The 17,582-nt window shown below is 41.6% G+C and overlaps 1 protein-coding gene across 1 annotated transcript in view; it reads left to right on the top strand.

The window, feature by feature from the left end:
• LOC124615838 (heparin sulfate O-sulfotransferase) overlaps positions 1 to 17,582 on the top strand; it is a 75,761-nt gene that overhangs the window by 7,340 nt on the left and 50,839 nt on the right. The window contains exon 3 of the mRNA XM_047143991.1: positions 2,816 to 2,901. Coding sequence (XP_046999947.1) covers positions 2,816 to 2,901 — 86 coding nt within the window. The remainder of the gene's footprint in view (positions 1 to 2,815; positions 2,902 to 17,582) is intronic.

Below are 17,582 nucleotides of genomic sequence, written 5' to 3'. Positions count from 1 at the left end.
GTCTTTGCCTTCATCTGACCTAATATTCGATATCACATGTGTATCTGCACCTTGTGGGCGATTCTGTCTGTATAGTGTAGTTTGTATTTATGTTGTTAGTGGTGAGTGTGAAATGAAAAGGAGAGAAAGGCTTAAACACATTACGGAGCAGCAAATAGTGTACTTCTCTCTAATAGCTCCCAACGGTGCTACCGAACTTGACATCCCCGTCTGATAGTCAGGTCGTCAAAAGTAGTGTATACTCCCTCAGTCTATGAGTCACTACAGAGAAGAATGTAACTCAGATGATTAGCAAATGCATACTAAAAAGGGGAAGTAATTTATTCTCTATGTCACATACTTATAGACTTCATCACTCAAAATATGGAAAGAGTCAGAAAGCTGTCATTCATATGGAGTACCATATAACTCAGCATTTGATAACAAATATCTCTCTCAAAAGAAGTGTCACTTAGTATTTAAAATCAAATTTTCAGAATAATAATTAAAAATAAACATCAGTTAATAGTGGGATCAAGGGCAATATTACACAGACAGATAGTTTTCAGTGAATGATGTTATGAGAGAATGAACACTTCATAAATTTAACTTGTTATGAAAAATGATAAGTCTTTGTTAGCGAAAAGTCCATGATCATCCAAATTGAACTAATCCAATTTGGGAAGCAAATTAGTGGAATTTGAGATGAAAAATGTTATACAACAAATATAATTTACCCCTATCAGGGGAAAATGTGGAAAATTGCACGCAGGTGGGTGAGACACCTAATAATATCATGAGAAAGTGTGTGTGAATAAGAAATTTTAGTTCAGCATTGTAATTAATCTTAAACTTCGACCTGACTTGAGTTACTTTTTATACTTAAATTATATAATTCACATCTAAAGATAATTTTGCATATATTTGATTACCAAAACACTATTTTTCTGATAATATAGTTTTATTTTTTTTATGACAATCCATTTAGCAACATCGATCTTGAAAAATGAAAATTAGTAACTACAATTGTTAATGTAAATGAGTCAAAAACCACTTTACAGTGAAATTAATATTATGATGCTTTAGTTTTCATGTAAACAAAAATTTCTGTTTTAATTTTTCTTATTTTATCATTGATAATTCAATCGACAGTTATACAAGGACAGGATGCTGGTAATTTTTATATTGTCAAAATTTGCAACTTTCATGATTAATTATTAGGTGCATAAATCTTTATATAAATAATTATTTCCAGAAAACATGTAAATTATACATGAAAAGTACGTACATTGTAACTTAAATAGTGGCAACACTGCTGTGGAGATACTACGCAATGGAATCTACTATTGTTGCTGATAGCATACATTGTTGACATACCTACCTTACCTCCAAGCAAATGGACTCACCTGCCCCACGTCACTGGCATGTGCACAATCGAGGGAAACACAGTCTCTTGTGAGCGAGTAGTCAAATGTAACAGTGTCACTATGTTTTTGAAACAGAAACAATGGAGATGGATCAAGATTGAATGTACCAGAGATCGTACAGCATGACAGTGTCATCAAGGTCTTCAAGAGGCATGCGGGGAACTGGCATTGCCATGCAGAACAGTGGCACATTGGGTAAGAGCCTTCAACGAAGGTCGGCAAACTATGGCAGACATGCATCGGGCAGGCCATCCTAGCATCTTTGAAGAAGAAGTGCATGCTGTTGCCGCGTTAGTGGACAGTGATCGACACCATACAATTCATGAGCTTGCCCATGAAACTGGATTAGTGCATACGACTGTGCTTCGCATCCTGTAGGAACGCCTGGGCATGCAAAAAATTGCATCATGGTGGGTTCCGCATGACTTCAGAACTGTTCCAGAGATTTGACAGTCAGTAGATTGGTCCATTCGCACCATCAACAAAACAGGATCTCCTAATGGTATACTACACCTTCCACATCACTGGCAATGGGTTCTACACAACACTGGTTATTACCTTGAAGGACAGTAACAGGTGGAAACATGTAACTCTTTTTGTATCGATTGTGAATAAATAGTTGCCACTACTTAAGTTCCAACCCTCATGTTTTCAGTTAAGATAGTTGTAGTAAAATTCATCATGTTCTAATAGGATCTGGAAGCTACGTACATAAAAATTTTATTTAACTTATGATTATTATCTCTCATACCTAGTCTTCTGTGATTTAAATCTCAGCCTCATATGCTGGATGATTCAGGAGAAATGTCACATTATATGTGAGGTGATTCAACATCTGAAAATAAATTGAAAAAGTCCTATGAACATGTGTCTGACTTTCTGTTTTTACAGGACTGGAGCAGGTTGAAGACTACACACATCCATAAATGAATATAAAGACAATTGTGAATATTACTTACTAAAATGCAACTCAGTTCTTAAGTAAAAATCCAAATGTCTTATCTTGTGTGAATGGTACATCAATCTGTGACTATTTATGCATATAGACTATTATGAATTGTCTGTGTGTTTTATTAGTTGTAGCAGAAATAATTTTGGAATATTATTAAGACATTTGTAATGTACCGAACATTTGGAGCTACCAGTTTCCATAAATACATTGGAACAAATCCTGAGAGAACTTCATTTGAAAAAACTTTTGTACACTTTCCATCATAATAACTACAATACAAAGAAATTGAACATGTTTACTTTTTGTGAGAAAATAAGTTATTTATCTAGGGAAAAGAGAGAGAGAGAACTAAATAAATAGACCGTAGAATGTAATTATATCTGTTTCTATCCTACAGCTTGTATGCCACTTTGTGGACAATTCCTGTTTATATTTACACATTTTTCTTCTTTTACAGTTGCAGTTTGTACAAAATATTTCATACTGGAATAGTATAAAGCCAGCATTTTATCATGGTCACATGGCCTTTTTAGATTTTGGAAGGTAATTAGTTTTATGTGCTATTGTCTTACATAATTATTACATATTGCTATGTGTACTGAAAAATCTTTGTTGTTTCTCACATCAGGTACTTTTTATTTTATGTGTATAGTTGAATGCATAATATCTTCAGTTTTTTGGGGGTGTACATATTTGTTGGTATCAGATTTGCATTCTGTAGAAATTCTCACTTTCTTTCTGTATATCTAATCTCTGTTTTGCACTGTTAATTACTTGTCTGGCTTCTGTGACCAAATACTGTGTACAGTTTGTGAATGCCCTATCATTGTATATAGCAGAAGAGAAACTGCATACAGTATCAGTAATTACACAGTGAAAATTCCCGAACAAGTGAGATGGCATACTGGCTGTTATACTTGACTATCATTGAATAGGAGTTGGTTTCATATTCCTCCTAGGCTTGTCTATTTCTTTCGTAAGTTACTTCAGATGGCTGTCAGAACCCATACTCACTTCCATCCACCCACCTTCTCCAAATGAATCAAGAGCTGATTTCTAATGCCCCTGTTGGAAGTTTAACCTTCCTTCCTAAAATGTGTTGTGTGATATACCTTCAAGTTATTTGGTCCCATAAATTTTTCCTCCAGAAACTATCTATACCAATTATTTTTAACTTGTCCACTTTTTGTGGATAGTTCTCTGTACACAAAAACACATCTTCACAATGTTGACAACAAGATTTCAAAACACCTGCAAATACCTCTTTTGATCTGTTTTTCCCATTGGAAATTCACTGATGTTATTGTGTGTTCCAACTAGAAAACTGGATACTATGGAAAAAAAATTATCATTGGAAAAAAAGAGATCATGGGAGCTGACTCACTATTCTAAAGTGATTTATATGAAGAAATGTCTGTCAGGAGTGCCCGTCAGTTGCTCTGCACTAGCAGTAACTTAAAATTTCTTTGGTGGTAGGTGAGTCACTGGGTTTTTACATTGTGTCTACTACCTCTTATCTCAGAGTTCAAAGGCAATATGCATGTCTCATCCTTTGTGACAGTTGATAAGCGGAAAGGGTAGTCCATGCCATCACATGTCAACATCTCCTGATTAATTACCAACTGTTCTGACTTGTGTTTGTTTATCAGAGCCCCATTTTGAAGATACTTCATGCATCTTCCATTTTCAGTTTTTCTTGTAGGATGGTGTGCACAGTTCCCATTGAAATTCCTGCTTTGGCGGCAACATCTCTTGCACCTAACTGTCAGTCCCCCATACCCATTTGCTCCTGTCATGAAATTATGTAGTCAGTTACACTGCTGCACTAATTTGTAGTGCCATGGCATTCGGCCTTCTTTGAACTGTCACAGCTGTGCACAAACAAATACTCTTAAGCTAAATCGATCAAGTGGCCAGAGTTGAAGGTTTCTATCTACAGCTTCAAGGAGCAAAAAAAATTTATTTTCAGTATTTCATATAATTATTGACCAAATTTAAAATTCTGTTGTGATCTCTTCATTAAGAAGTATAACCTTATGTTAAAGATTTAACCCAGTTAGACAAGATTAAAGTTAAAAACTGTTTATATGTGTTGATACAGTCTAACTTGCTGCATGCAGATTACCCAGACTATATTCTTCCAGTGTTTGAGAATAAGAGTATGTAACAACTTCCAACAAACCTTAATTTCAAACCTTTTAGAAACTTTTTCTTGCTGACAATTTCCACAAAATAGTGAAAGGGAGAAAGTTAATCACTTACTAAATTTTTGTTATTCTTCTATTTAGACATTAGCATTAGGCAAAACATTTTAATTTATTACTTATGTACTGCTACCTGTATCCCCAAAAGAACAGTCAGGGCACCCTTAGCAATTTAGAGAAATCATGGGAAACCTAAATCTGGTTATCCTGAACAGGATTTGAACCATCTTCCTCCTGAATTTGAGTCCGGCATTTTAACAGTCCTCCCACCACTTCCCACCCCATCCTCCTCTACCACACACACCAGTGTCTATGAGCTATGCAGGTGGGAATTGCCCTTACAGCTAATCCTTTAATCCCTCAAATCTTCCTGTCTTGTCTCCACTACCCTCCATCCGTGCCCCCATCCCACCACCCCTCCAACAGTCCCCATGACCCCCACAACACTCATTTTACATTCACACTTTCCCCTCTGCAGTCTCTCTTGTTCTGGTCTATTTACCTCTCCCATTTCATTTGTGGATGTCATTCTGCTCTACATGTAACCCCCCCTGCCTGCACCAAATCAAGCTCATTGGCACCACATTCCTATCGCATGCACTTGCTGCCTCTCTCTCCCAGTCTTCAGCTACCCTTTCCTTCAACCCTTCCTCCCACTGCCAGCTTCCCTTCTCCCCTTTCTCAGTCAATATGCTACAGCCCCCTCCCCCATCTCATCAAGCTGAAATGACTACACAGTGTAGTCAGCCAGGACACTTTATTGCTCTGCAGGTGTGTGTGTGCATGTGAGTTCTTAGCAGCATTTTCACCTTTTTTTGTGTAAGCATCAATGCCTTAACCATACAGCAACTTGTTACATTTACTACTTTCATTATGTGTATTCCACCAATGGTTCCTGTTACCACATTTAGAAACCATACCTTGCTTAAGTGAAGATAGAAATTAATCCGATTCTTTTTTAGGTGTTCTATTTCGGTTTTGTTTACCATTTGCCATTAAAATCTGCCCTACAGGCACAAATTCTTGGTGAGTCATGCTCTAGCAGCTGAAGAGCATAATAAACATTGTTTTGACCTTTCATTTAGCAGCTCTTGCCCATGTTTTGTTGCAATTCACGACTTCTTCTGCTCTTAGGTGAGAAACTTTGCTACAAATATTGCATTCACTGTTGCTTCCCCAGATCATCCAGTTTGATTTGTGTGAACAACAGTTTTCTTAATATGTGACTACTCTGCTGTCATTCAAATTGTCAAACATAGTTTATCCTGAAGAAAATCCTGCACATATTGCACAAGCTTCCTTGTGAAAAGATCTTCAGTCCTTGGGACATCATCCAGTAACTCCGAGCCCTTGCTAATTTCTGTGGACTGCTCAGACACAGTCATCCCAGTATACACTCTTCATGATTTCACATGTTTCTAATGTGAGTTTCCCACATAATTGCTACACATTTCTTCATTGTTTAATAGTGAAGTGTGCAATGCACAGTGGCAACAAGAACCATCCTATAGTTTGTATAGCAGATTCCACATTTACAGAGAAAATTGTCAAGCCAGCCAGGACATAGTACTTTCAATTACTTGGAGATTGTACTGGTATACACTGGAAAAATCATTCTGAGAACCTTCTGGATGAGCAGTGTAACCTCACAGGTGGCAGAAGGTTGAGTGCAACAAATTTTCTGCAATTTTGATAGTTACAACAAATGATAATAATAATTTTTGTAATAATAAAGCAGAAACATACTCCTTGTGATAATTTGACACTATTATGATTTAGTAAAATTAATGATTATAAGAAAACAGCATTAAAAAATTCAGGTTTTCATATTCAGCTTTGACTGAATTTTGTAAAAAAATTAAGGTAAAGCTGTCATTAACCTGAAGGCTTGTTTGGAAAGCACAGTGCTTTATAGGCATGGTCCTATTGAAGGTGGTATGTTGTTGCCTTATCCCGTCAGTTATTGATGGACCTACAGTTGAACATGGGCCCTGCGTCATGTTGCAACTCACCAGTTTTCATATTAAAAATATTGCCATGGTAAAATAATGATAAGTGACAGATTAAAATCCGAGGGCTGACTGGGGAGGAAACCCAAGACGTCTAGATCCGTAGTCTGACACTTCACCATTGGGCCATCAAGCCATATAATTCAAGTTGAAGTAAAATATGCAAAATCACTGAATATGGTCAAATTTAATCCACATGAGTTAGTGTTAATTCACCATGGGTCCAGTTAATTTACATGGGCTCTTGAGACATGAGCATTCTATCACTGACTTTAGATACATACTTCAGTCCCGCCCCCACTGCTCCCCCCCATGAACCATTGAGCTTGATGTAGCAGAGTGACTTGCATTCCTCGACAGTGCAAATAGCTAGGCCAATATATTGTTCCTGAAGAAGGGCAGCAGCCTTTCCAGCAGTTGGAGGAGCACAGTCCAGATGATTAACTGATCTAACATTGTAACATTAATCAGCTTGACGTCGCTGTGTTGGTAAGCAAACTTTTGAAAACAAGGGGAAGCTACAACCATCACATTTCCCAAGGACATGCAGCTCTACTGTGTGGCTTATTTATAATGGCAGCTTTTTTAGTAAAATATTCATGAGGTAAATTAGCCACCATTCAGGTGTCCGTGTGGCGACTACTCGCAGGAGGGTGTTTCCATCATGAAAAACAAAACTGGTGTCCCATGGGTGTGTGTGGAATGTTGGATCCTGTAGTCGGGAAGCCTGGCTAGTGAATTTTAAAAGAGAAGGGGATAAGTTGAAGTTAGATATAGTGGAAGTTATGGAAGTGTGGCAACAGGAAGAACAGAATTATGATCAGGTGAGTACAGGGTCACTAACACAAAATAAAATTAGAATAATGCAGCAGTAGGTCTAATAATAAATAACAAAGTAGGAATATGAAAGAAGTAGAAATGTGGGTAGGCTACTATGAACAAAATAGTAAGTGCATTATTGCATCCAAGATAGATGCAAAACCAACACCCATGACAGTATACAAATTTATATGTTTACTAGTTTCAAAGCTAATGAAGAGATTGAAAGAATACATGCTGTGATAAAAGAAATTCAGTCAATGAAAAATACAGAATGGAATAAATATAACAATACTTGCAACATATAGGATGCATGGAGTTGCAAATAGGCACATTGAAAAGTAGATTGTTGGATATTAATCAGCTCTTCCACACAGTAAGTAGGAATCTATCACAAAAGAAATTATTCAGGTAATTAAGGGAGATAATAATTTAACTGTATTGGAGGACTGGAATTTGAAAGTACAAAAAGGAATGGATTGGAAAAACAGTAAGATAACATGAACTGGGGGAAAGAAATGAAAGGGAAAGTACCCTGGTAGAATATTGGATGGAGCACAATTTAATCATTGGATTAAGAATCATGAAAAAAATTGTATACAAGGAAGAAACTTGGAGAGAATGGCGGGTTTCGAATATATTATACAGCAGTAAGACAAAGATATCAAAAGTAAGACAGATATCAAAATCAGATTTTAGACTGCAAAACATTTCCAGTTCCAGATGTTGACTGTGACCATAAGTTATTGATTATGAACTGCTAATTAAGACTGAAGATATTGCAGAAAGGTTGGATATTAGGGAGATGGGATTCAGCTAGGTTGAAAGAACCAGAGGTTGTTGGACAATTGTAATGGAGCATTGGGCTATGGGTGATTAAAACTGGGGAAAGGAATACAGCAGAATAAGAATGGCTAGTTTGAGAGATGGAATAGCGAAGGTAACACAGGATCAAACAGGCAAAAAACAAGGCCCAGCAGATATTGTTGTACGATACACAAGACTAAATCCAACTGATGAAAGGAAATATAAAAATGCAGCAAATGAAGCAGGTAAAAGGGAAAATGTGTAAAAACGTGATTGACAGGAAGTGCAGAATGGCAAAGCAGGAATGGCCAGACAAGGAACTGAAGACTGTATATGCACACAACTATGGTAAAGGTAGGTGGCAAAGGCCCAGGAAAATTTAAAAATAACTTTCAAGAAAGGAGATGCGCCTATGAACATTCAGACCTCGGGTGACAAGCCAGTACTAAACAAAGAAGGGTAGGTGGGATTATGGATGGAATGTACAGGGTGAAGTGAAATTCGTGCACTCAGGCTTTGCAGCACAACTCCCCACATGCAGGCGATAAAAAAAAAATCTCTCACAAAACCCCCTGTGGGTCCGGGGTTAGAATAGGCCCAAGGTATTCTTGCCTGTCGTAAGAGGCAACTAAAAGGAGCCTCACACTTTTCGGCCCTATGAGTTCAGGTCCCATTCTATGATTTGACCTGCCACTTTCAAAATTCTACAGAAGTGCATGCCATATGGGGAAGGACGCCTTACGTGGTGCAAAAGTTATCCATAGTGCCCTTAGATTCGATCTCCTGAATCTCTTGTCATTTCTTTACATTTCCACCTAGAATTCAACTATTAGGGCGAGGACACTTTCCAGGATATGTCATCGTCTTCCATTGTCTCCTGCCCTCTTTCGACCCAATGACAATATTGGATTTCTCTGCACCCAATATCCAGCATGGTAGCCAGTCCGTTGTGATGGTGCCATCATGTACCCATTTGGTGGTAGCCCCCTGACAACACAGAGATCACACTGCTGATGCCTGAGCTGTAAACTCCCCATGTATGCCAAGGAGTAGATGCCTGTCGTCCTGGGGCATCAGGACTCCCAGCAATGGCAATCATGCCAGTTGGCCTTTGCTGTGGCTGAGTGGCGCCCGTGGGGAGAGCCCCTGATCAAGTGGGTGGCATCAGGGCAGATGACCCACAATGAAGCGGACTAAGTTGTCTCATGCTGGTGACCGTATGGCACCGGCAGTATCTAAGAAGGGCAAGATTGAATACAGTGTCAACAGGTATGACCCTAAATCGTTTCCCTCCCTTGCTACATCATGGGAGGAATGTAGGGCTACAGAATGTAGAGCGCCATATTCACCTCGGTTTTTAGTCTGTAGCAGAACTGGTGGGGACTCCTTTCTACCTATGAAGTCTCAGTTTTTCATTGAACACCTTGAAGATAAGTTTGTAGAAGTGACAATGCTGTCCAAGAGCAAAACAGTGCAGTCTTGATTCAGACAGCATCCCCAGCCCAGTCCCGAGTGTTACTCACCTGTGACAAGCTGGGTGATATTCCTGTTTCTGTCACCCCCCATAAAAGCCTCAACATGGTCCAGGGGATCATTTTCCATCATGATCTCTTGCAGTCTGACCACGAGCTCCACGCCAATTTAGAATGGTGGGGTGTTCATTTCACCTAGTGCGTTTACAGGGGACCCAAAGACAACAGGGTTGCTACCAGTGCTTTCATCTTGGCCTTTGAGGGTGATTCTTTGCCTGAAAAGGTCAAGGTGATGGTTTACCACTGTGACATTAAATCATACGTCCCTCCCTCTACGCGGCGCTTTATGTGCCAGAAATTCGGGCACATGTCTTCCTGCTGCACTTCCAGCGCTACACGTCAAGTCTGTCGACTTCCCAGCCTCATGATAGCGTCATCCTCCAGTGGAGTTGCGGTGGTTTGTTCCACCACCTGGCTGATTACAGCAACTCTTAAGCTTGACACCTGCTTTCTGCATTGCCCTTCCACAGCTATAGCGGATATTACAAGAACCATAGTGACTGTAATAAAGTGTCAGGTGGAGTTTGTGTGTGTGTCCTGAACTCAGTATGCAGTGAAGCTGTACCCCTTCAAACCCCTCTTGAAGCTGTATCTGTCAGGATAACGACGGCGCAGGAAATAACTGTCTGCAATGTATATCTTCCTCCAGATGGTGCAGTACCCCTGAACACATTGGCTGCTCTGATTTATCAACTCCCTAAACCTTTCCTACTTTTGGGAGATTGTAACGCTCATAACCCCTTGCGGGGTGGCCCCGTGCTTACTGGCCGAGGCAGAGATGTCGAAAATTTACTGTCACAACTCGACCTCTGCCTCTTAAATACAGGTGACCCCACACATTTCAGTGTGGCACATGGCACATATTCGGCCATTGATCTCTTGGTTTGCAGTCCTGGCCTTCTCCCATCTATCCACTGGATAGAACATGACAACCTGTCACTGCCCTCGGCATCAGGCCCCGGGCACCTGCCCAGATGGACTTTAAACAAGGCAGACTGGGACACTTTCACTTCTGCTGTCACCTTGAATTTCCCCCACATGATAACATCAATGTGGTGATTGAGCAGGTAACTACAATGATCGTTTCTGTGGTGGTAAACACAATCCTTCGTTCTTTAGGGTGCCCCTGGCAAAAGACAGTGCCTTGGTGGTTGTCGAAAGTCGCTGAGGCAATTACAGAACGCCGGTGAGCTCTACAGTGGCATAAGCCGCACCCTTCCCTGGAGCACCTCATAGCCTTTAACGGGTCCATGCCTGCGTTCGCCAGCTTATCAAAAGACAGAAATAGGAGTGTTGGGAGAGATAAGTCTCGACCATGGGGTGCCATATGTCACCTTCCCAAGTCTGGGCAAAGATCAAATGAGTTTTTGGGTACCAGACCCACAGGGGTTCCCAGTGTTAACATAAATGGTGTGTTACCTACCGACGCAAACGCGATTGCCGAGCACTATGCTCGCACATCTGCAGCAGAGAATTACTCCCCAGTCTTTCGCACTCTCAAATGGCAGAGAGAAGGGAAAGCCCTCTCATTCACTACACGCCACAGTGAACCCTATAACGCCCCATTCACAGAGTGGGAGCTCCTCAGTGCCCTTGCACATTGCCCCGACACAGCTTCTGGGCCAGATCAGATCCACAGTCATATGATTAAACACCTCTGGTCCGACTACAAGGGACATCTCGTGATCTTCAGCCAGATCTGGTGCAATGGCATCTTTCCATCACACTGGCGGGAGAGCACCATCATACCAGTGCTTAAACTGGCAGAAACCTACTTCATGTAGATAGCAATTAGCCCATCAGCCTCACCAATGTTCTCTGTAAGCTGCTGGAACATATGGTGTGTCGGTGTTTGTTTTGGGTCCTGGACTTATGTGGCTTACTAGCTCCATGCCAGGGCAGTTCCCGCCAGGTTCGCTCTACCACTGATAATCTGGTGTCCCTCGAGTCTGCCATCCAAACAGCCTTTCCCAGACACCAACACCTTGTTGCCATCTTTTTTGATTTACAAAAAGTGTATGACACCACCTGGCGACATCATATCCTTGCCACATTATATGAGTGGGGTCCCTGAGGCCGCTCCTGATTTTTATCCAGAATTTCCTGTCACTGTGTACTTTCCGTATCCAAGTTGGTGCCTCCCATATTTCCTCCCATATCCAGGAGAATGGGGTCCCGCAGGGCTCTGTATTGAGTGTCTCTCTATTTTTAATGGCCATTAATGGTCTAGCAGGAGCTGTAGGGCCGTCCGTCTCACCTTCTCTGTATGCAGACGACTTCTGCATTTCGTACTGCTCCACCAGTACTGGTGTTGCTGAGCGGCACGTACAGGGAGCCATCCACAAGGTGCAGTCATGGCTTCCAGTTTTCTGCCGAAAAGTCATGTGTTACGCACTTCTGTCGGTACCGTACCGTTCATCTGGAACCAGAACTTTGCCTTTCTGTCGATCCCCTCAAAGTAGTGGAGATATATTGATTTTTAGGACTGGTTTTCGACACCTTAAGCGGACATGCTGGCAGCACCTCAATGCCCTCCACTGCCTGAGCAACACCAATTGACGTACGGATTGCTCGACGCTGCTGCAGCTCTACAGAGCCCTTGTTCAATCCCACCTTGACTATGGGAGTCTGGTTTATGGTTCAGTGGCACCCTCAGCATTGCGTTTACTCTACCCAGAGCACCACTGTGGCATTCAGCTAGCGACGGGAACTTTTAGGACGAGTCCGGTGACCAGTTTCCTGGCAGAGGCTGGAGTCCCTCCATTGCAGGTCAGGCGTACGCAACTGCTTGCCAGTTATTTTGTACTTGTTTGCAGTTCTCCTGCGCATCCAAATTACCGTCTTGTTTTCCCACCCAAGGCAGTTCATATCCTGCATCGGCGGCCCAGGTCAGGGCTTACAATTGCAGTTCGTATCCAGTCTCTTCTGTCTGAAGTGGAGTCCTTACCTTTACCACCTATACTCAAGGTCTGTTTGCGTACACTTCCTTGGTGTATGCCTAGGCTGTGGCTTTGCCAGGTTCTTTCACAAGGCCCAAAGGACTCAATTCACCCTGCAGTTCTCCGCTGTCACTTCCTCTTGATTTTCGCCATTTACCGAGGCCATGAGGTGGTTTACACCAACGGCTCAATGGCTGATGGTCATGTTGACTTCGCATATGCCCATGGAGGACATATTAAACAGCTTTCCTTGCCCAATGGCTGCAGTGTTTTCACTACAGAGCTGATGGCTATATCTCGTGCTCTTGAGCCCATCCATTCATGCCCTGGGCAGCCATTTCTTCTGTGTACTGACTCCTTGAGCAGCCTGCAAGCTATCGACCAGTGCTACTCTCATTATCCTTTGGTAGTGATAATCCAGGAGTCCATCTATGCCCTGGAATGGTCCAGTTGTTCAGCGGTGTTTGTGTGGACTCCAGGACACGTCGGAATCCCAGGCAACGAACTTGCTGACAGGCTGGCCAAATAGACTACACAGAAACGGCTTATGGAGATTGGCATTCCAATAACTGACCTGCATTGGTTTTTACGCTGCCAGGTTCTTCTGCTTTGGGAGGCAGAACGGCATAATCTCAGTATGAACAACAAACTGCGTGCCATTAAGGAGACTACGAATTTGTGGCAGTCCTCCATGTGGGCCTCTCGCAGGGACTCTGTGGTTCTCTGCCGGCTCTGCATTGGCCATGCTTAGGTGACCCACGGCTACCTCCTGTGTCGTGAAGACCCGCCTCAGTGTCGATGCGGCACCTGGTTGACGGTGGCCCATAGTCTGGTGCGCTGTCGCACTTTGACTGGCGTGCGATGAAATCTTTGGTTACCGGACTCGTTGCCGCTAATTTTATCTGACAACGCTTCATTGGCTGATTTAGTTTTACATTTGATGCATGAGGGTGTGTTTTATCATTTGATCTCAGTTTTAGCGCATGTCATTCGTCCCTCCGTGTCCTCCACCCTAGTGCTTTTAGGGTGGATGTTTTAATGTGTTGGCCGGCCGATGTGGCCGAGCGGTTCTAGGCGCTACAGTCTGGAACTGCGCGACCGCTACAGTTGCAGGTTCGAATCCTGCCTTGGGCTTGGATGTGTGTGATGTCCTTAGGTTAGTTAGGTGTAAGTAGTTCTAAGTTCTAGGGGACTGATGACCTCAGAAGTTAAGTCCCATAGTGCTCAGAGCCATTTTTTTTTTAAATGTGTTGCAGAGTGGCTGGCTTCTCATTTTTATTCTCATGATCAGCCAGCCATGATAATCTGTTTTGTCGTTTTAGTCTCTTCTACCTGTTTCTTGCATTTGTGTGGTTTTCTTCTGCCCTTTTGTCCATTTAAATGTTTGTTGCCCTTCCATCGTTCTTGTGGTTTTCCATTTCTCTCCGTTTTGTGTTGTCAGTCTCACTTGTTTTATTCTCACCCTTGTGGCATTGTTTCATTCAGAACAAGGGACCGTTGACGTAGCAGTTTGGTACCTTTGCCCCTCTTTTAAACCAACCAACCATATCTCACAAAATTTTGTCTAGCGAGTACATCCGGCAGAAAAGGGGCATTAAAGACTGGCAATCTGGCACCACTGTAACCACATGTATGCTAAGTACATCTGCCAGCACATATTAGTTGTGTTATACAGTTGGTGCAGTGGATAGAGTTTTGGGTTAGCATGCAGAAGGCCAAGGGTTCGATCCTGGGTTGGGGCGCATTTTTTATTTTTTAATTTTTCTTATTTTTTTATTTGCTAATTTTGTTCTGATGTTTCGTACTGTAATATATACCATTTTTTAGGTCACATGTATCCTAAATTTACAACATTTTGTAATGGTGAACGTAACAAATACGTGGTTAGTCAAATTAGAAATAGACAGTTGAAACAAATGACCTGTCTTAGGACAATAACTACAAAAACAATATTAATTTCAGGGGACTGATGACCATAGATGTTAAGTCCCATAGTGCTCAGAGCCAATATTAATTTCAAGATGCTAAAGATGAAAGTACAATACGATAATACAACATCTACTTGTCATTTATACTACATGTAATATGAGCACTCAGATGTTGCACATTAGCAGCCAGTGATGATAATAATGTCCGTATTAATGACCGCATGACCTTCATGACAGAATTCATAGTCCTCAGAACAACAGATGCTAAAAGTGACCTTCCAGTACATCCAGACATTGTGCAATCCACTGGATCATACAGCTCTGGATCCTTTGCAGCAAAGCTGTGTCCACAGTAACGAGAGCAGCATGAACATGCACCACCAATTCTTCCACATTCATCGGTGGAGTAGAGTATACATGCTCCCTCAGATGTCCCAACAGGAAGAAATCCAGGGGATTTAGGTCAGATGAATGCGGTGGCGATGCAACTGGACCTCCACGTTCGAGCCATTTACCTGGAAATTTTCTGTCCAAATACGGTCGTACATTAATTCCAGAGTGTGGCGGTGCACCATCATGTTGGAACCATATGCTCTGCTGAACGTGTTGTTGAACATCTTCCAACACATCAGGTGGAAAGTTTGAGAGGATTGCATGATACCTTCGTGGAGTCAACTGGTCAGGCAACATGTAGGGGCTCAAACACCTGTCACCCGATATTCCGGCCCAGATGTTGATACCAAAGCAAACTTGATATCCACATCGCAGGTGACATGCGGGTTAACCTCACACCATTGGTGGGCATTGAAGACACCCTCAGGAGTGAATGCTGCTTCATCTGACCACATTACAGTGTTTACGAAGTCATCATTGGCTTTCTGTTGTTTTTGGAACCATTCACAGAATGCTTCTGCTGATGGCGATCTGCAGGATGCAGGTGTTGCAAGGAAGCATAATGATAGGGGTGCAGCCCATGCTCGTGCAGCACATAAACAACCGTGCATTGTGACACACGCAATTGCCTTGCTATGCTGCATGTACTTTGCTCAGGTTCTTGGTGTATGAGTTCCAGTAACTGGAGCACAGTGAGTCAGTGGAGGACTCCTGTCACACCATGGTGGAAGGAGAGAACCTGATCCTGAAGGTGCAGCTCCAGACAACGAACTACATTTTTATCTGGATGGTGTCGATGAGAATACCTAGCAGCATTTTCACAAGCAGAAACGCCAGCCCGGTTATCAGATGCACCAAGGACCAGAAGCATATCCACATATTCATTGTTTGTGTATGCCATACATCTGCCACACTGTCTTAGAGGTTTACAATGCGAAAGCTCTATACGTGTATGCATGTACATTGGAGTCTGTCATGGGCGCATTACTCCACTTGCAACTAGTCCCTGTCTGGTGAACAGCGCATACAGTCCTGCACACTGTTCCACCTAATGCGCATTGTTTGCTTTCAAATTACCCTATGTCCCTAACGGTAATAAATGTGATGTTTCCACAGTCCCATTGGTAGAATAATAATAATAATAATAATGCATTGAGGTACATACTAAACAGCATGCGGTTACCAAACTCAATGTTGAAAGGCATAATTAGTGGGACCATGGTGATAACACATACAAATAGTAACTGTGTTAGGATATTATTTGCAAACCACATTGCTAGTCCTACTGGCAATGTAAGGCCCTAACGAAATTTAATGGACCTGAATGAGGCAAGAATAATAGTTGGTACTAATCTATGGGACCATTGGAAGAGGGTACAAAGAAAATGGGTCTTACAGGTAGTATATGAAGTGGTGCGAATAAATTCATGGCCACAATGTGGAAAGGGCTTCTTTCAAAGCTGACCAAACTTCCATATTTACGATTGTAGTATGTAAGTGCAAATGTTTTCTAGAGGACCCGCTGCAATTGCTGTTGGTGATTAAGATGCCAGATACCGTACCACCTGGATTAAATTTACCAAATAAAATACATATGCCTCAACCCAGGATTGAACCATCGACCTCCTGCACGCTAAACCAAAACTCTATCCACTGCACCAGCTGACAGAGGTAGTTACCATACATGTGGTTACAGTGTTGCCAGATTGCCACTCTTTAACGTCCTTTTTCTTCGGTATGTACCTGCCAGACGAAATTTTGTGATAGACATTTTTTTTTATCACTGGCATGTGAGGAGTCGCTCTGCAAAGCCCAAGTGTGCGAATTTCACTTCACCCTGTATAAAACAGAAAAATGAACTCAAAGACAATGAGACAATGTTATAAACAAGGAAAAGAAAGTAAAGGCAGATTAGGATGAGATTGGGGGATGCAATATTGCAAGAATAATTTGACAAAGCATTGTTTGATCAAAATCTAAAATAACTTCCCTCAAATTTATTGTTATCCTTGGGAGGACATACCATGAAAAAACTGTTGCATGTGATATGCGAGTATATGAAACAAGTGAAGAAACCTCAGATTTGGAAGAATATAACAATTCCTGTTCAAAAGTTGGTAAATTCTCACAGGTGTGAATATTACCGAACCATCAGTGTAATAAGTCATGGTTGAAAAATACTGACTTGAATTATTTGCAGAAGAATCGGAAAACTGAGGAGAGAGACTGACCTCAGGGGAGTTCAGATTGAGCTCTGGGGAAATGTGGGAGCACGCAAGGCAATACTGACCCAAAGACTTCTCTTAGAAGATATGTTAAAGAAGGCAAGTCTAGATTTGTAAATTTGGAGAAAGTTTTTGTCAATGGTGTCTGGAATATTCTCTTTCAAATTCTGAAGATAACAGGGATAAAATACACGAAATGAAGGGTTATCTACAACTTGTACAGAAACCAAATGATCAAAGGATATGAAAAGGAAGTGGTACTGAGAAGGAAGTGAGACAGGTTGTAGTATATCCCCAGTGTTATTCAGTCTGTGCATTGAACAAGCCATTAACGAAACCAAGGAGAAATTTGGAAAGGGAATTAATGT

This window comes from Schistocerca americana, chromosome 5, assembly GCF_021461395.2.
Source record: "Schistocerca americana isolate TAMUIC-IGC-003095 chromosome 5, iqSchAmer2.1, whole genome shotgun sequence".
Lineage (NCBI taxonomy): Eukaryota > Metazoa > Arthropoda > Insecta > Orthoptera > Acrididae > Schistocerca > Schistocerca americana.
Note: the sequence above shows the minus strand (reverse complement) of the source record. Positions and strands in the feature narration are given on the sequence as shown.